This window comes from Chiloscyllium plagiosum, unplaced genomic scaffold (assembly GCF_037043375.1).
Source record: "Chiloscyllium plagiosum isolate Xiang-an unplaced genomic scaffold, Cpla_swu_hap1 HiC_scaffold_31, whole genome shotgun sequence".
In the NCBI taxonomy this organism is placed as follows: domain Eukaryota; kingdom Metazoa; phylum Chordata; class Chondrichthyes; order Orectolobiformes; family Hemiscylliidae; genus Chiloscyllium; species Chiloscyllium plagiosum.
Window position 1 is genome coordinate 19,708,165 of NW_028270169.1, and position 20,593 is coordinate 19,728,757.

Consider the following 20,593-nt stretch of genomic DNA (forward strand, 5'->3'; position numbering starts at 1 on the left):
AATAACGAAGCATTATCTCAGCAGTAAATTCAACTATTGTAAGATGTACATACAATTTAAAACCATGGAAGAAAGAGTGTAATAAAGAGTAGCACAGTACAGAGCAACCTCTATTGATAGGTATGATGGAGGGAACCTTTTTCTAAATTTGTTTGTTGGAGGCAGACATTTCTAGCAGGGCCAGCATTTTTTTCCCCATCCCTGATTGCCCAGAGGGCTATAAAGACTCAAACATATTGATGACAGTCTGGAGTCACATGAAAGCCAGACTAGTTAAGGATGATAGATTTCATTCATTACAGAATGTTAGTGAACCAGATGGGATTTTACCACAATCGACAGTGTTTGATATGATTGCCATTAGGCTAGATATTTATTGAATTTGAATGTCACCATCTGCCATTGTGGGGTTCAAATCCTGTGTTCCTGGAACATTATCCTCAGGTTACTAGTCCAGTGACATTACTACTACTCCTGGTGGATAATATATATTCTCAGATACTCAAAAGTTTTGTCTTGCAATATATATATAGGAGTAAAGAAAAGTATCTTCAAAGTAATAAAAATTATTGGAAGTGGTGAAACAGATGAATGATGAGGTTACACATGCTGAAGACTTTGTCTTTAGATGATATTGGCAGCTGATTGGGACGACCAGTGTCAGATTGCATATGACTGACATTCTGTTAATCTTGAAACTGTTAAAGATATTGTTACTAATGAGGAAGAAAATGGAAATCAGAACGAGAAAGGTCAGTGCTATTTGCTGAGATACGCGAAATGTAACACTTTGACTCATTTCATTTTTTGAAGTTATAATAAAATGCTTTTGGCAAGATGAGAGGAAGTGAAAAGGCATATCGAGGTAATAAAGATTTTACATTAAAAATCTCGGTAGAGATTCTGGAAGATTTTTATGTTAAAAGGGCTGATAAATGGAAGGTAATGTAATGCCAGTGGTGAGACCTAAGAGACATCTCCACAATCAGGCTGACCAAATAACTCCTGTGAAGATGTTGATATCTGTGGGTGTATTTAATGCATCTTAATGTTGGCTATGACATTTGTATACTATTGGAAGAAAATATAGAATGCTATATGGGCGGCACGGTGGCGCAGTGGTTAGCACTGCTGCCTCACAGCACCAGAGACCCGGGTTCAATTCCCGCCTCAGGCGACTGACTGTGTGGAGTTTGCACGTTCTCCCCGTGTCTGCGTGGGTTTCCTCCGGGTGCTCCGGTTTCCTCCCACAGTCCAAAGATGTGCAGGGGTCAGGTGAATTCGCCATACTAAATTGCCTGTAGTGTTAGGTAAGGGGTAAATTAGATTAGATTAGATTAGATTAGATTACAGTGTGGAAACAGGCCCTTCGGCCCAACAAGTCCACACCGCCCCGCCGAAGCGAAACCCACCCATACCCCTACATTTACCCCTTACCTAACACTACAGGTAATTTAGTATGGCCAATTCACCTGACCCTGCACATCTTTGGATTGTGGGAGGAAACCGGAGCACCCGGAGGAAACCCACGCAGACACGGGGAGAACGTGCAAACTCCACACAGTCAGTCGCCTGAGGCGGGAATTGAACCCGGGTCTCTGGCGCTGTGAGGCAGCAGTGCTAACCACTGTACCACCGTGCCGCCCACTCTCACACCCACTGTGTTCATAATTTGAATTGTGCAATTTTAACTGTCTTCTAACATATTTCTGCTATGTTAAGAATGCTCCCTATTGAGATATGGTCTGGGTGGGATGCATTTCTATTGACTCTTTTTGGATGAGATCCAGCTGATACCTGGAATAGAAAATTATACACGTCTGGTAGTTACATGTTATTTACTGACAGGTAAATGTATGGGTGGGTTTCGCTTCAGCGGGTCGGTGTGGACTTGTTGGGCCGAAGGGCCTGTTTCCACACTGTAATCTAATCTAATCAAATCTAATATCACCAGGATAACTTTGATATTTCAATAGAGTTATTTAATGGAGGTTGTTGGGATTGCTGGAATTTTGCAACATGCTGAGATTTCATTTTTCCACTGAAGCTTTAGTTAAATGAATGGAAAGAAATTCTGCAAGGTGCTTTGACATCTATTCAATTTTGACTACCTTTTCAGAATCTGCCAGCTTTGGTGCTGAAGATCATGAGTGGTACATTTGCCCCCATATCTGACCAGTACAGTCCCGAGCTGCGCCAGCTGATCCTGAACATGTTGAGCCTTGACCCATCCAAACGCCCACAGCTCAGTGAGATAATGGCTCAGCCAATTTGCATCCGGGCTCTTCTGAATCTCTACACTGACATTGGCAGTGTCAAAATGAGGAGGTAAGTGGCCTGGACTAGTTCACATCCTGAATATGCAGGTGTTTTATGTACTTTTTTAATGATGCTTTTGAAAAACATTCAGTGAAAATGGAGGAATTTTACAATAATAATTTCACATGTACAACTGTAATAATGAGTTTATCGGGGGGAATGAGTGGAAATTAAAGCAGGCTCCAATTTGATCTTGACAGAATTGAAAAACCATTATCGACAGTTGCACCTGCTTCACACAGGCGGACTGGTGGAAGGGTAAACAGTGCTAGGTCAAGAGGTAAGGAAAGCTGTCCTGGAAGGGGAACTGTTTCATTCAAAATTAGCGATCTCTAGCAGCAGTTGGCTAAATACATCCTACTGTACCAGAGCAATGTTTATATGCCTTTCTTCATTTTAGCACCTTTTCTTTATTCTTTGTTAGTATTGATTACTCATCCCCAGTTGCCCTGAAAGAACGATGATGGGCATCTCAGTGATTTTGTTTTTAATTGAGTAGTTTGCTAGACTATAAGATGGAACATTGAGTTATAGGAGGTCAGATGAAAGACATTTACAAGCGATTAGGTTTTAATGACAACTCAACAGATTTCACAGCTACCCAGCCAATCATCATCAAATTTATTGAATTTACTTTCATAAACTGACAGGGTTTAGGACTCATACTCATTAGTGTGGATGAGCACTGCATCCATTGCACAGCCATGTCCTACTCTTTTCCTTCTCTTGACTCTCACACCCACTGTGTTCATAATTTGAATTGTGCAATTTTAACTGTCTTCTAACATATTTCTGCTATGTTAAGAATGCTCCCTATTGAGATATGGTCTGGGTGGGATGCATTTCTATTGACTCTTTTTGGATGAGATCCAGCTGATACCTGGAATAGAAAATTATACACGTCTGGTAGTTACATGTTATTTACTGACAGGTAATATTGTGATGCAGAGACATGTTCATATTGGTCTTTTGCTCTGAGCAATGCCTGCGAGTAATTTGTGCAGAGGGATACAGAGGTGTGCCATGTCTAATTTATAGGCATTTGATTTTGATGTGACTTTTGAGTCTACTGTTAGTATGTTGCAGGTGGGGTGATATTCATGGCACTATTACCAGCAAACTGTCTATTTTACAACAAAGTTTATTTGGTCAGCAAATGAAGATTGTGTTTTTCTGTGTAGATTCTATGGACTGCAGCAAACTGAACTCATGACAACTGCACCAAAGTCTCCAAATAAAAACAGATTTATTTTTCCAGCAGAATACAGTGATTTGAGGATAATTTCATTATACATGTTATCGACATAAAATCAATTCCAGACATTATTGACAATGAGGGGAGTTTCTCTATAATCTCCATTTTGGCTGGGTAAAGTGTGTCATTTGAGATAGTCTTAGTTTAATTCTGTATGTGCACACTGCATGTACATGGTCACGTGGAAGTGCAGTGAGGGAGAAGGAGAACATTGGCTGCAGACATATAGTGAGAAGGATTAAATCTGAGTGGATTTTGGGCCATGAAGGTAGTCCACATCCTTTGAAAGTAGTTTTTCAGGATCAATAGATAATCTGCCTTCACCTCTACTCCCACAAAAGGATTTACTGTTCAATTCTTTATTTTTTCTCAGAGATAGTTTTATCTTAAATTTTCCTCTATTAATCAGGTATTGATCTTTACAATCTTCCAATTTTGCTCTGATTTTCTGAAGTAGGACAGAATACTGAGCTAGATAACCAGAGAACAGGACACAAATCAGAGGATATTGTGATCAAACAGGACTATTATTTTGGTCAGATTGTACAATATTCAATTCTTGATTTGGGTGAACAGGAGACATTCAAATTCAGGAATCTGAATTGTGAGAAAAGGCCTGAGCGACGGGCTTTTTAGCCATGAAATCTGCCATTTTAGAGGCAATCTTCAGGAATTGCATTAGATAGCATTCCATTCTGTCAACTGTTTCATATGAAATTGTTAAGGTAGAATGGAAGTGGTGGAAACAAAGATTTAAATTGTAAAAAGAAAGCGAATTTAGAACCTGTGCCAGATTTTTTTTATTTCCCCAGTATTTTCAGAAGTTGGAATATCTGTAAAGCAGATTAATGGAAGCATAAGTAATGGAGTAATTTAGGAAACACAAATGTGGCAAAGGGGGACCAAGAGTCATTCCTCATCTGAACATATCTTTTGAAATAACTTACAATCTTCTTCATAATTAAACATGCTACATAATTTTGTATGATCTCTAAAATCTGAGATTGTATTTCCATAGCAGAGATCATATAATTGAGAAGAGCAACATTATTTAGTGTAGCAGCAATAACCCCAATGTCACTGCAACTTCAGAAAATATTGCACTTCTTCCCACCTAGATTCACTGGCAAGATTCATTCATGTTTTATCATGTATTAAATATATTGATCTAAAATATATTTATATTAGTCAAAATATTGTAATTGCAATGTATTTAAACAGAATATTACATTCTCCTTGTATTTTCTGTGATGACAGGTGGATTCCTTACAAACTCCAGTAAGTCAGGGATACCTCTTCCCCTTTCCACTGTGTATACTTGGGGGAGCGGAATAATTTCTCCTCTCAGGCTGCCAATGCTCAACACTGAGGTAGTGCAGGTCTCTGCTGGGAGAACTCAAAAGGCAGGAGTGACCAGATCAGGACGACTTATCATGTGGGAGGTAAGTTTTAGAAAAAGTTGCAAATGCAGTTGTGTCGAAGAGATAAAGAAAGTCTTGTGATAAAATGTAAATTATAGTTACCAGCACTTAAAGCGAGTAAGCGTACGATATTCTAGATTCAAACACCCTTGCAGAGTGTGAACATAATCGTGAAAGAGACCATAAGACATAGGAGTGGAAGTAAGGCCATTCGGCCCATCGAGTCCACTCCGCCATTCAATCATGGCTGATGCGCATTTCAGCTCCACTTACCAGCGTTCTCCCCGTAGCCCTTAATTCCTCTAAAAGAGTTTTCCATCTTCAGAGATAATGACACTCAGAAGTGGCGTTAGACTGCCTACCCATTCTGGTGGTTCAGTTAAATGCCAAAAAGCCAATTGGGCAATTCAACAAAGTGCAAAGAGTTCATGCCATTTCCCTCAAACAATGCCAGAAATCTAAAATTATGCCTTGCGTGTTATATCATCTAATCAAAGCACTTTATGAAATTTATGGAAGAAGAATGATACAATGAAAGAATAGGAAATGCCTATCTGAAGTATAAACACTTGTATAGGTAGTTTGGGCCAAATCACTTGTATGCAATGTATACAAGTCTTTAAGTCTGAATAGAACTTAAATCCCAACAGTGTGCAAACAGGTCCTTCAGTCCAACAAGTCCACACTGACCCTCCAAGGAGTAACCCACCCAGACCCATTCCCCTACCCTATATTTACCCGTGACTAATGCACCCAACCTACACACTCCTGAACGCTATGGGCATTTTAGCTTGGACAGTTCACCTGACCTGCACATGTTTGGATTGTGGGAGGAAACCAGAGCACCCGGAGGAAACCCACGCAGACTCGGGGAGAATGCAAACTCCACACAGACAGTCGCCTGAGTTTGGAATTGAACCCAGGTCCCTGGTGCTGTGTGGCAGCAGTGCTAACCACTGTGCCACCATGTAGAATGTAATTGTATTTTTGAATTTGTAAAATGAAAATTATTTATAGTCTACAAATTGTATAAAATCATCAGCTCGGAACAAAGAACATAGAGCAGTACACAACAGAAACAGGCCCTTTGATCCTCCACATCTGATCACATTGCCACTCCCAGTTAATCCCATCTACTTGCACATCGGCCAAGTTCCTCTATTCCCTGCTTGTCATGTGACTGCTTTTTAATTGTTGCTATCATATCGGCTTCTAACATCTCCACTGGCAGAACATTCCAGGCACCTACCACTCTTTATGTAAAACACAAAAGCCTTGCACATCTCTTTTAAAGTTTCACCCTTTCACCTTAAACCTGTATCCCCAATTATTTGATGTTGCCACCCTGGGGAACAAAAAACTTTCACCATCTACCCTATTCTTGCCTCTCATAATTTTAAATACTTCCATCAGGTCACCCTTCAGCCTCTGAATTTGCAGCGAGAACAATCCAAGTCTCCTTATAGCTAAAATACACCAATTCAGGTAGCATCCTGATAAAGTTCTTTTGTACCCTCTCCAAAGCCCCCACATCCTTCCTATTGTGTGGCAACCAGAAATGCACATGCTACTCCATATGTGGTCTATCTAAAGCTTTGTCCAGCTGCAACTTCATTTGCCACCCTTTATGGTCCGTGATTAAATTCCATCTGCCATTTCACCGCCCAACTTTGCAACTGATCTTTGTCCTTCTATATCCTTTGACAATCTTTCTCACTATCCACAACACCTCCAATTTTTGTTATCCACAAACTTACTAACCAGGCCACCTTCGTTTTCATCAAATGATATATATTACAAAAAAATGATGTCCTAGCACTAATCTTTGCAGAACACCACTGGTCACAGACCTCCAGTCAGAAAAATATCCCTCCACAATTATCCTCTGTCTTGTATGACAAGCCAGTTTTGTATCCAATTAACTAACTAACCATGGATCCCATGTGATTTAAACTTCTGGACCAACCTGCAGTGAGGAACCTTGTCAAATGCTTGAATAAATTCCTTGATAGACAACATCCACTGTCGTCGCCTCATCAATCATCTTTGTCATTTCCTTAAAAAATTCACTCAAATTTGTGAGACAAGACCCTCCCTCCATAAAGCCAGGCTGACTATCCCTAATAAGTCCATTCTTTCCCAAATGTGAGTGAATACTGCCCTTAAGAATCTTCTCCATTAGTTTTCCTGGCACTGATGTAGGGCTCGTTAGCCTGTAATTTTGTGGGTTTTCCCTGTTGGTCTTTTTAAACAAAGGAACAACAACAAGAGGATACAAAGGTCTCTGTCAAGATCCCATCTATCTCCTCCCTTGCCTTCCTCAGTATTTGAGATAGATCTCATCAGGCCCCGGGGTATTTTTTTCAATTAGGGGAACATTACTTGTGTCAGAAAGCAATGCCTAGATATTGATGGAGCATACAGCAGAATTCGCCATAAAGGCAAGATACTGCAGATGCTCAAAATCTGAAATAGCACAGAGATGGCTGGAGAAACTCCAGCAGGTTTGACAGTATCTGTGGAGAGAGAAACAGAGCTAATGTTTTATGTTGATGTTCTTCAGGACAGAAAGGTGCTGGAATTTTTTTAATTTTGACAGAGGCTGAGGCCCAGTGTGGAGGAAAAAGGTGTTGTTAATAGTGGAGAAAGAGAAAAGGAGATTTAATTTGATTTAATTTGCTTTATTATTATCATGTGGCCCAAGATACAGTCAAAAGTGTTGTCTATCATGATTTACAGGCAGATTGTAGTATATAAGTGCATCAGAGTGACAGAACACAATGCAGGATACAATTTGCTGAGAATGCGCAAAAAGGAATCAACATTATCATTTAAGGGGTCCATTCAAAGGTCTGAGATGTGTAAGAGTTATAAATTAAGCTGTGAAGGGTGAAATGAGTCCTCTGTACAGATAGCAAAGTAAATGAGACACAAACAAGACAAGGCTGTGGGGAGAGGGGAAGGAGAGCAAGGAAAAGTTGAGAACAGACATTATGCGGTCAGTTTCTAAAGTTATAGAATTCAATATTGAGACCTTGAGAATGTAAAATATCTAATTCAAACTTGCATTGAAATTCATTGGAACATTGCAATGGGCCCATGACAGAAATGTTAACATGAGAGAAAGGTGGTTTATTGAAATAGCAAATCACTGGAAGGTCAGAGTTATTCCTACAGACAGAGCATAGACCTTCTGCAAAGCGGTCACCAAGTCTGTGTTTGTAAATGTAAAGAAGGCTGCAGGATTTTCTGAACAATAAATTTGTGAGAGCAGGTATTTCTTCATAAGGAAGCAAATGAATCAGTGGATAAAACATCTGTGTCATTCTCACACTGCACGTCTGGCCCACTCTGATCAACTGGTTAGGAATACCTGTGGGCAATAATGTCACCAGGAGCCTAATTGGAAGTTAGAGTTAAAATAATGATGTTATTTCACTGCATGTCCACAAGTTTTCCTGATATAAAAACAAGATACTGATGGTTTGGAAATCTATAAGTTTAAATAGTGCTGAAGTACTGTGCAGGTTTACTGGCATTTGTGAAGAGGGCAGAAGAGTTTATGGGCAGAATCTTCCCAGACACTGAATGATGTAAACTTTGTGAAAAATGTGAGAAATTGTGTGAAAAGCTACGCAAGTTCGATGTCTGGAACAAGTCATGTTTTTCAACTAAGATCTAGATATTGTGACGAGATTCTTGATAGTGAGTGGTGATGATTCCTCATTATCATCCCTCATTATTACTAATCCTGCCCCCTTAATGTGCACTCTCCTATTCTACCAATTGCCAGAAAGAAACTTGACATCGACAATTCTCAGCATGAAAATCAGAATGAGTACCTGGCGAATACAGCCCCTGTGCACCTCCATCTTGGACACCTGGCATCAACATCTCATGGCAGGGCACAGTCGATGGACAGTGACTGCATGCACCCCATGTTCGTGAATGCTGCCACCTGACATATGACATCCTGTCTCCATCGTCATGGCACATTCCCAATCCATTGACAGTATATTTCTGTACTACCATGCTGCACTTTGGAATGCACTGGCACCTTTCATTACACTGCTGCTTTAGGGACCTTTTGTGCACAGAAACAGGCAGTTGACACAGACTTGACCAGGCTTCATCTTGTAGTTGCCCGCTTGCTCTTTTAGTGCTTGATGCCTATCTGGATGCATGTAGCATCCCTGCCTTGCTTTGCCTTACAGTGGTTCATTCCCTCAATCTCACTTTAAAGGTTCACTGTATTTCTGTCTGGCCTTACAGTTTATCATAGGCACAAAACAGGCAGTTTGACGTGCTTGTCAGTTGTCATTAGTTGAGAGTGTGGACATATTGCAGTACGGCACACTTTTCTGTCAATATGATGTCTGCACAATATGCATACATGTCAAAACACGTGGCCATGACTCAAGTTCTTACTCAAGTCTAGGGAGACACCTGTCAGTCAGGGGGTCCTGGCACTGTAAGTAAATGGCAGCCTCCGATATCAGTCTAGGGGTTTGGGCATTGTTAGTTGGCTGGTTGGGGCATCATGATCTAGGTGTCGAGATCTCTGCTGTTTGGGAATGGGCTAAGGTCAGCCCCCTGGATCTTGTGCAAACACTCTGGTGAAATAGAAGAAATAGGGTGGTATACTGGTGTCATTCGAGGGTCTGGTCATTCTTTATTCAGAGGTGTCTAGCTAAGATACTCAAGAGAGTGGGCAATGGCCAGTCCGGCGGAAGCATCCTCTAAACATTTAGAGGGAATTCTAGGAGGGAGATTAGGAAACTTAATTGTTGATATTAAGTTAGAATGCTGGCATGTGGAATGAATTACCATATTGAAGAGGAGGACATCTCAAGATGGTAGAGCATGACAGGGAAAAGGGTCTTGTGAAAGTTTGGGGGTGTTCTCGATGGTAAAGAACACCCTGTTACAAGGGAGGGGATGTTTAGGTTTGGGGTTCTCCAAGAGACAGATCTGGAGCCTGAGACTCAGTGTTGAAGGACCGACTGATGTTACCTTCCTTCGTGCTGTAAAAAGTGCACAATGAAGATGAAAATGGCTGGATGCAATGAGTGGGTGGATTAAGGACCTTTTCCTATGACAGAAGGGGCTTCAGGTTCTAACAATGTGAGCCCCTTCAAAGGGCAACAGCATTACACAGACATCCATATGCTGATGGTGAAACACAGATGTAAGCTCTTCGTGCTTTGTGATCCCTAGTCTTTGGTCTACCATGTTCAGTCAAATTCTTTACCCCAAGTACTCCTGAACATATCTTGTAGAAATAATGAAGGAATACCACTCATGTATGTGATGTAGTAGCAATGTTTATCTACTTTGAAAGATGAGCATAGTTGCCAAAGTAGCAGTCTCTTGTGATTTACTCACTGCATGCAGGAGCTTCTCACTTCACACTTGGACCATGGAACATCATGTCACACTAAAGGCAGTTAGCCCTGTACCTTCAGTGTTGTAGTACCAGCTAGCCAGGGACACTCATACCTGATGGTGAAAAGAAAGTTTATATTTACAGATATGTTAGTGTATTTACTGTGACTTATCGTCCATGTCACTTACGTGCCCTTGGAATATTGACTTTCTTCTTTTTCTGTCACTATGTCTGAATGCAGTCCTGGGATTTGCACCTGGATGGAGGAAGCCTGGCCTATAGTGAAGCCTATTTGCCTTGAAGGTTTGATTGGGTGACTCTGGGTTCACTTTTGTCTAGAAGGCCCATACATGCTGAGTATTTCCTGCCCAGAGGCAAGTGCACCTTTCTCAGCTTGACCTCCCAAGGCTAAGGCTAGCAGGCAGGGTGGAATTGGAAAACTGGCCAAGTCTTGTGTGTCCTGAGAAGAGGCTTCTCGGGAGCAAGTATCTCTTACCTTCTCAGACTATGTGTTTGTTGACATGGTCGTGATTCCTTGTGAGTAAAGGCACCTAGAGTGCGCTCATGGTTCCTCCTCATCCTATCATCTTGCCATTGTTGATGAGTACTAATGGTTAGGTCAACGCAGTACAGCTCTGTGTGTATATCCAGCAGACTCTTGGGATCCTGGACCTGTCTTTCCATGGAGGCTACCAACCTGTCCAAGGAGGGAACTATAGCCACATGCCTGAGGCAGCATGGTCCCAACCACGTTGCTGCAGTCCTGCAGTCTTTGTTTTATCTTGCCCAGAGCCCCTAACAAATCTTCATGTTGTTCTGTGTCTGATTGTGCATGTCAGACTGATTGCCAACAGCATGAGGTCCTCTCCTATCTGGGACTGAGAAGGTGCCTGGTTTCTTGCAGTCCGTTAACTGCCAGCAACTTGTGTATTTCCTTCCTCGGCCAGTCGTGAAGTCATGACAGTGAAAAAGATTTACAAAGGTGTTGTCAGTGTTGGAGGGTTTGAGCTATAGGGAGAGACTGAATAAGCTGGTGCTATTTTCCCTGGAGAGTGACCTTACAGAGGTTTTTAAAATCATAAAGGGCACGCATGGGTGGGGGAGTCCAAAACTAGAGGGCATTGGTTTAAGGTGAGAGGGAAAAAATTTATAAGGGACCTAAGGGGCAACCTTTTCATGCAAAGAGTAGTGCATACATGGAATGAGCTGCCAGAGGGAGTGGTGGAGGTGAGTACAATTACAACATTTAAAAGGTATCTGAATGGGTATGTGAATAGGATGTGTTTAGTGGATATCAGCCAAATGTTGGCAAATGGGACTAAATTAATTTAGAATATCTGGTTGGCATGGACGAGTTGGACCGAAGGTCTGTTTCTGTGCTGTACATCTTTATGACTCTAAGCGCTCACCAGCTGTTGTTCCTGAATCTAATCTAGATAAAATGCCCATTGAAGTATCAGCATCTGAGTTGTTGGGTGATGCCAGTTGTGAGCCTTGCCAGTGTTTCCTTTGAGGAATCTGTGCTGTCTTCTCAGAGGTAGAAGGCAGCATGTCTGTGGGGTGCACCTCTTGATGGCAGACACCATGAACATATTCCTGTTGTTTGCAGGAGACAAGGAGAGAATGAAAGCTAACAAGAGGTAAGAATTGTGGCATGTTAACATTAAATGCCCAGTGGTAGTAATTGGAGAGTAGCTTCTTATTTGGTTATTGGGTTATGGCAATTTCGGCATCCCACAGGAGCAGTCCTGGTATTTGCTGCCCGAGCCCGGATCTTCTCCCCTCATTGGAAGTTAGGAGTCAAATATCCAACACCTGACTACCACCCAGGCTCTTTTTGTCCTGTTATGGTCCATTTTCTTTTGTGAAGTCAAAAAGGGAAGGATTGATTGAGATGAAAGTAAGTAGCACACCTGTTAGTGCTGGTGCAGATGGGGAAAGGTGGTGAAGTGACCAAGGTGTGATGGTACAAACAGCATGCAGGGTTAATGGGATGGGGAGGGTGCATTGGAGGTTTGGAGTAGGTAGAAGCAAATAAGGAAGGTTGTTGCATCCAATAATGAGGAATAAGAGAGCTTGAGTCTTGGCAGGAGCTGGGTGCGGTAGTAAAGGTACTGTGAAGCAATAGGAAGAAGATGGTGGCACTTAGCCTGGCGGCTCAGAGAAGATGACTGACCTTCTTTCTGTATTGCAGGGTATTCCCCTGGATCATGGAGTCTGCCCTGATCTGGGTGGCAACCTTGGGCCAAGCTGGCAGGATCTGATATCATTCCTAATTCTTGATGAAGGGCTTTTGCCTGAAACGTCGATTTTTCTGCTCCTCGGATGCTGCCTGACCTGTTGTGCTTTTCTAGCACCACTCTAATTTTGGCTCTGAATCATGGCCACTCCTGAGGAAAGAGGACCTCCCTCCTCTGTAGCATACCCTCCGCTCAGATGACCTGATCCCTATTCACGCAGTTGAGACCTAATTTTGCCTTCTCAGCCATAGCTGGAATGAATCTCTGTAAACATACAGGTAACTCCAGACTTACCAGTGCTTGGCCAGGTGTGAGATGCTCTTCTAAAGGTTGCACTGTGCCGAGGTGCAGGTGTATCCTGGGATATCCCAACAATGGCAAGTACTGACCAACAATGAGTGGGCAAATTGAGCTAGCATTGAATGAAAGAGTCATCATAGCTAAACAGAGCTGAAAATGTGTTGCTGGAAAAGCGCAGCAGGTCAGGCAGCATCCAAGGAGCAGGAGAATCGATGTTTCGGGCATGAGCTCTTCTTCAGGAATCCTGATACTCCTTGGATGCTGCCTGACCTGCTGCGCTTTCCCAGCAACACATTTTCAGCTCTGATCTCCAGCATCTGCAGTCCTCACTTTCTCCTGCCATAGCGAAACAGGGTAAGTAGCTAATGAGGTGAATTTGGGATGATAGTGCAAGAAAACACACTAAGCACTATAGAGAGAAGCCCGCCATGGAACTCAATAAAAATTAAACTTTGCCAACATACAGTAAGATTTAGCACAATGTTTCAAGTTTCATTTTTCTTCAGAGCAGATAACCACTGTTTCTTCACACAATCCTCCAGATGCCTGATTGATTTCCCATTATTTCTGTATTTTGAGTAATTGTTAAGTGAAAACAGTGTACACAAGAAGTTAATGTGATGTTACTCTCCCAGAATTCAATAAAATTTGATAATACACAGCACCTTAATTAGTGCTTAAACTGCTTCTAACTGACCCTACTTTTTTTTCAGGCTTCTCCTGTAGGTACTGGAGATATATCTCTCCCTGGTTCCTTAGAGCAGACCCAGCCCCAGTTTATCTCTAGGTTTCTAGAAGGTCAGTCTGGAGTGGCAATCAAGCATGTCTCTTGTGGAGACCTTTTTACAGCATGTCTTACAGGTAGGATAATGCAGGTGACTAAAATACTTGTTTTGCACTAAAAAGATTTAATAATTTGGGCTTACTTCAGTGCAGTACTTAAGGAGTACTGCATTACTGGTAGCACTGTCTCTATGAGACATTGAACCGAGATCTATCTGTCAGCTCAAATAGATGTAAAATAATCCACAGTGCCAATTTGAAGAAGAGCAAGGGGTTTATTCCTGGTGTCCTGTCCAATATTTATATTTCATTGAGCATCATAATGGTGGATTATCTGATCATTTTCACATTGCTATCTGTGGGAATTTGCCATCACAAATTGGCTGTTGCATTTCATATAATAGGATCAACACTTCTAAAGTGCTTCATGTAAAGTGGTCCAGTGGTGATGAAATGTTATATAACTGCAAGCCTTTCTTTCCTTTCTGTTCAAGTAGTTTCAAACAGTCATTCTGCTATAACGCGCGTTTCATTAATGCAAATTCGCTTTAACACGATTGATGAATTGGAGACACTGTTTCTGAAGCGCAAACTTTTAAAGCGTGTATTGGTTATAATGCGATTCCAGCCCCATTAGTTTAAACGGTGCTGCTATTATGTGATTTTCTTACAACGTGGGATTACATGAGAACAGTACTACCGTGTTATAGTAGAACCAACTGTATAGCACAATCTAGACACAGTGCAGGTTATTGTTGCCGCAGTAGTTTTTATTCATTTGTTTTACTCTGCATTTCAATAATAGAGAAATCACTGTTGCCTTGCACAAATTGAAGTTCCGCTCGAATAGTACCTGTTTTGAAACTGCAACTTTTCAAATTCTGAAAATATTGCCACCAAATTGGTGGAAATCCAATTTGCTTAATCAAGCTTAATATTGTACTAAAACCTCCTGTTGACTCAGATTAGAATATCACAACTCTAGGTATATTTTGTTCCTAGATCTGAGTTCAGTTTCTTCACCATGGATGAGATGGCAGTGGGAAGCTGGCAGTTGGCCTTGGAATTTAGAATAGCCTGGGTTGCAATTTCTCCTGTTCAGTTATTCCTATGAGAGATACAGAAATGCAGCATATAGCAAGATGAAATCTGTGGCCAAAGCTTGTATTTTCTTGAGCCAGACCCCAACTGAGAAAATAAATACTTAATACTTCTAATTGTCAAGGAAACTAAGAGTGAAACTGAGATTGGAAACTAACTTCTGGTTGAACTATATAAGATAAGACAGAGCCATTAGAGTTCAGAGGGTAAAGATATGCAGTTCAGACGACTTGAAGAAAATGAAGATTATATCCAGAAGAAGAGAATAGGCAATATATAGTTGCTTCAGCTGTTTCTAATGCTTGAAAATAATGTTGATGGACTCGTAAAATCCAAACCAATATAAGATAGTCATTTGAACTTGAACTATGGCATATTTGTATGTGCTGGAAGCTACATGTATTAATACACAGAACATGTACACATGCTTGCCTGTTTCAATACAACAAAATAAGTGACAGCAAAAATGGTTCATTTCTCAGGCCAATGTCTTGGCTAATCAGAGTCAACCTTCCTGGTTTAATATCTAAATAAAGTTTGGCAGTTAACTGTTAGTCATTATGTAACTGGTGCATCTCTGTGTCAATGCCTCTATCAGTCAGAATCTGATTGTCAACCACTCTTGCATAGTATAAATTTTTTTTCTCCTTACTTTAGTTTTTCTTGTAAATTGTCTTGATCAGAGCAAAAAAGCTTAGACAAAATGTGTATTTTTTCAGCAGTATGGTGTTAAATATGTAGAAGATGACTTTCCTGTTTAGGTCATTTTTAATGTTTAATCTGTGTTTTACACATTTGCACAATTAATTCTTTTTCAGATAGAGGGATAATAATGTCATTTGGAAATGGTAGCAGCGGTTGTTTAGGTCACGGCACTTTCAATGATGTCACACAGGTAAGTTGAATTTTCTTCCACACCTCTTTTCATTTATGCTTATAGCTTTTGTTTCCTTGCTATATCTCCCTTTTTCCTTTCCTGAATATCTGAGTTTTTGCTGTGCTGTAGCTCTGTTGATGAAGTTGCCATTTAGCACTCAGACTTAGTCATGAAGCTGCCTTACAGAACAGCCTATCCATACTCTATGCCATTATTCCACATAGGCAGCTACACCTTTAGCTGCCTAAGCTGTAATTTTTTGGATTTATTTCTGTAAACCTTTCTTTACCATTTATTTCTGTAAGAATTGAAACCTATCTCTTTAACCATGTTTTACGTGGTTCTAGCAAGCAGTGCATAAGTTGTGCATAATTGCAATTGTCATTATGGATTACACTCAAATGCAGACACTTACATAAGAGACCAATGGATACCTACTACCTGTGGAATTATATCCAGACTTCCAGTTATTGTCTGTTCAGGAAAAGGAGTGAGGAGAAATAATGACAACAAGTGACAAACTAATATACTTTAAAGAAACAGTTTCTTGCATTGACTATAGCAGCACTTTTGATGGTTTCTGCAAAAGAAAAGTTCTTCTTGGAGAGGCCAAACAAGCATATCTAGTTTGTTCAAAAATCAGTAGAACATTGCATTTTGCACTTAATGTGTTGAGGTATTTTTGTTTCTGTATCCATCCCCACAGCCCAAAATTGTTGAGGCACTGCTCGGATATGAGATTGCCCAGGTTTCATGTGGGGCATCACATGTTTTGGCAGCAACCAATGACCGTGAAGTGTTCTCTTGGGGAAGAGGAGACAATGGTGAGAATTTTTTGTATTTGAAATATAAAACTTCTATAAAAACCTGTATAATGTTCAATCACTTTCTCTTAGATTTAACACAATTTTCTGAAAGTTTGCTGGTAAATGAAGGTCCCTTTTCAGCAATTGCCCAACTAATCCAACATTGACCTTGACAGAATTTCAGTCTTGCAGCATTTGATGTGGTCAGATAGACCATGCATTGTTCCTTTGCCTTTGAGCCAAGAAATCTACTTGACATGACCATGTAATGCTACACATGGATGAATTTTTATGACCCTTGTAGTTATGCTTTTTTCTTGACATGATGGAATGCTAAATTGTGGACTTCAATGAGATTTGTTTGCAAGCTTGCAAGCTTGGCAGGTTACAACCTGAACTATCTTAGTCTCAATTTGAATGGAGCAAAAATAGAATAGAATAGAATAGAATACCTACAGTGTGGAAACTGGCCATTTAGCCCAAAAAACCTACACCTACCCTCTGAAGAGTGTCCCACCCAGACCCATCCCTCTATATTTCCCAAGGCTAATGCACTTAATCTACACATTCCCTATACATTATGGGCAATTTAGCATGACCAATCCATCTAATTTGCACATCTTTGGACTGTGGGAGGAAACCAAAGCACCCGGTGGAACCCACGCAGACACTGGGAGAGTGTGCAAACTCCACACAGACAGTCGCCCGAGGCTGGAATTGAACCTGGGTCCCTGGCGCTGTGAGGCAGCAGTGCTAACCACTGAGCCACCTCGCTTAAATTTTTAGACATGTAAATGAATTGTTTTAAAAGTTCTGAAGAGTTTTTAATTATTTAATTGTGAGCTTTGTTGAAGTAACAACATTCTTCTCACTGGGGGAAATTCTAAGCATAACATCACAATGAATGCATATATCAATCTGTTTAATGTAAAATGGAATTGCATCATATTAAGTGAATTAATAATGATTATTGGTGCAAATTAACCATGGATGAAAATATTTAAAAGATATACTTCCAGATGACTTATCTATTATTGATCTGTATTTTAATGCTGTCTTTAATTTAATGTAAATTATCAAAATTGTTTTGCATTTTTAGATTAAAGAATATTATATGTAAATACATTTTAGTCCCTGTAATGCATTAGGTCCTTTTAGCTAAGGTATAATATATTTGCTGTAGAAAGGATACATCAGAGGTTTACCAGATTGATTCTTGGGGTGGCTGGTCTGTTTTAGGAGCACACTGGGCCTGTATTTTCAGGAGGTTAGAAGAATGATAGGTGATCTAACTGAAAGTTACAAAGTTCTGCAAAGGGTAGAATGAATGGAAAACAGTGATGTGGTAGTTTAGAATAACAGAGCAGGCTTGATAGGGACTGAATGGCTTACTTCTCTCCTTTGTTTCTATGTCTTTTTAACCAATTTGTAACTGTTCCACAGTTGACTTCTGCAATTCAGTTCTAATCCTGCAGTTTGTCACTTCCGACTCTGCTTTCAAAAACCTTCTAAACATCCTCCTCTTTAACAAGTCTTTCTCACTTCCCTTAACAGTTCCAGTTTTTGTTGTTGCCTCCTGCTTGGTGAGCATCACTTCTGCCTCAAGCTTTTAAGCATCCTTCCTTCCAAAATTTAAGCTTCTGTTAGCAAATGAAGCTGGTGTGGAGTTGTCTTTAGAATAAAATTGTGGTGTAAAACCTAAAGGCCTGTTAACACTGATGTGAATCTAGCATTAAATTGCAACGCACTACAAGTTTTTCTACTTGTGGTTTAGTTGATAGTTGCTTTTACATTGGCATTTGTTTAGCTTGCATTGTGGAAAATTGAGCATATGTGTACTGACCCTTTCTATTTATACATTGATCATTGGCTTCCTTATTCCTGCTGATACAATCTTTAATTCTGCTGTCAGATGAGGTAGGCCAGTTTCAGTAGCATGCACACACTGGGTCAGCACACAAACATCGGAGGTGCCCTAATTTCTGAATGCACAAGGGCTAATGTAAGTGTGTCAAACAGTAAACAGGCAGGCAAAAGTATTCTGTTAGACTTGTACTTGCCATGTACTGAAGGTATGGTCAGGGTACTGTGAGCAGTGCTGTCACCCTGTTACTGACTCTCCATCTGTCACTAAGGACAGAATTATATGTACTTGTACACACTGTTTTTAGCAAATAACAATGCCCATTTGTGACTGCATAGTAGATGAACTACGTTCCTAAAGCAGAAAGCCATTACCACGCCATTGTCACTACACAATGTCATAATGCATTCCCACAGCTCACCTTTAAAGAAGACACCTGTTGGGATATTTGAATGCAGTTAGAATCATAATGTGGTACAGCACGGAAGATGGCCATTTAGCCCACTGTACTCTTGCCAGTTCTTTGAAGGAGCAACCCATTAGTTCCATTCCCTAGCTCTTTCTTCAGCCCTGCAAATGCTTCCTTTTAATGTTATATGCACTTCATTTTTGTAAGTTATTATTTAACCTTTCCATCACACTCTCAGGTAGTGTATTGTCCATGATAAAAACTTTGAGTTTTATTTTTGAATAATCTCCTCCGGCTTTGTTTTACCAGTTAACCTAAAGCATTTTCTTTGGTTCCTGATACTTCCAGATTGGAAACAATGATTAAGCACACAAGAGTCAAGAGTGGGATTTTCTGTTCTGCTGTGGAGTTTAGGTTTCACGAGCTGGGGGTTTTTGAGCTCAGAGTGCCACTTGTGTTTCAAAAATGAAATGAATTATAACATTTTTGAAAAATTATTCATGTAATGGCCTACCCTCAGTTGGTAAAATGAGCTTCCCACTATGAAAATGTGCCTGCATATTAAGGAATTCCCAACTTCTCTCCTTGGTACTTACTGAACAGGCTGATACCAGTCAGGCCAGCATTAGCAGTGCTACTTTTGATTTCACCATTCTGTGATGAAGGAGGAAAAATACTAGCTAGGTTCTGACTGCTGTTTGCTTTCTAGTGCTGCGTAATATGTACAGAGGAACCATGATTATCCGGCATTTGATTATCCGAATTTCAGATTATCTGGTAAGATCGGAAGGTCCCGATGCTCGGCTAAACTATGTTATCTGGCATTCGATTATCTGACATTTGATTAACTGAATGAAATACTCCCCGCCCGAGTCCTTTGGATAATCAAGGTTCCTCTGTATGTACAAGAGGTTATGAGGCAAAGTTCCTCTTCAGAACCAAATAATTCCTGTTAGGTTCACAACTGAAAACTGCATGCACATGAGTTGCTGAAGGAACACAGTATGGATAAGAATTTCAAGAAATGAAGAGTGGTGGAAGTAGGCAGATAAATGGTGACTGACTGAATTGACACAGCAAGGTTTTGAAGGCATGGCACACGTGCAGAATAAGGGATGAAAACTAAGTGTAGGCAGTACCCCTTTCCCCTCAGACAAGTTCCAAGTTTTCTTCCCTACTGTTGCCACATCGGAGACTTTAACAATGTTCTGCTGTTGTTTTAAGCTAGAATGACTGATCATTATTATATAGTTGATAACTATTGATGATAAAATGTCTGATTTGATAGTTACGTTTAATATTCTGATCATTTACCACAATACGAATTCAGTGTGGGTAATTGCTTTCACCTTGAAAAGAATGTTCTAAGTTCATCTGGCTGGGAATGAGATGTTTGTACTGGAGGCTTTCCTCTTGTTGCTCACTTGCAATGTGAGGCCTGCATAAATTATGCTTTCTACTGAGACCAAGCTGCAGTCTAGGAAATGTGCTGTTTTCTGTTCTGAAGAGCTATACTGCCAAACTCCTTTCCTCTCCCAACATCACAGTTTAAATAGTTATTAATCTCATTGCAGCTTGTTGATCTTGCTGTGCTTAGAAAAGCTTCAACATTGCTTGTTTATTTGGTGTTTGGTACCTTTCAGAGTAATGCATCGTATGATAGCACTTTCAGTCATTTGACATTCATCACAAGGGGCAACATAAATGCAGTAATTTAATCACTGATGGCCTTGAAATAGTAATTCTGTTAAATTAATGTTGATCCTTTTTATTTTACAATTCTGTCTCATACTGACAGCAAAGTACTGAGAAAATGATTTTGTTATATGCGT

General features: G+C 40.4%; 1 protein-coding gene across 8 annotated transcripts in view; it reads left to right on the forward strand.

The window, feature by feature from the left end:
• Positions 1-20,593, forward strand: part of nek8 (NIMA-related kinase 8) — a 176,432-nt gene that overhangs the window by 73,698 nt on the left and 82,141 nt on the right. For all 8 annotated transcript variants that reach the window (XR_015752332.1, XR_015752331.1, XR_006315785.2 and 5 more), the window contains 6 exons: positions 2,120-2,328; positions 2,520-2,599; positions 4,832-5,016; positions 13,635-13,782; positions 15,624-15,700; positions 16,389-16,506. Coding sequence is in view for 1 of the 8 variants with exons in the window: in XM_043718394.2 (XP_043574329.1) it covers positions 2,120-2,328; positions 2,520-2,599; positions 4,832-5,016; positions 13,635-13,782; positions 15,624-15,700; positions 16,389-16,506 (817 nt within the window). In the remaining 7 variants the exon portion in view is untranslated. The remainder of the gene's footprint in view (positions 1-2,119; positions 2,329-2,519; positions 2,600-4,831; positions 5,017-13,634; positions 13,783-15,623; positions 15,701-16,388; positions 16,507-20,593) is intronic.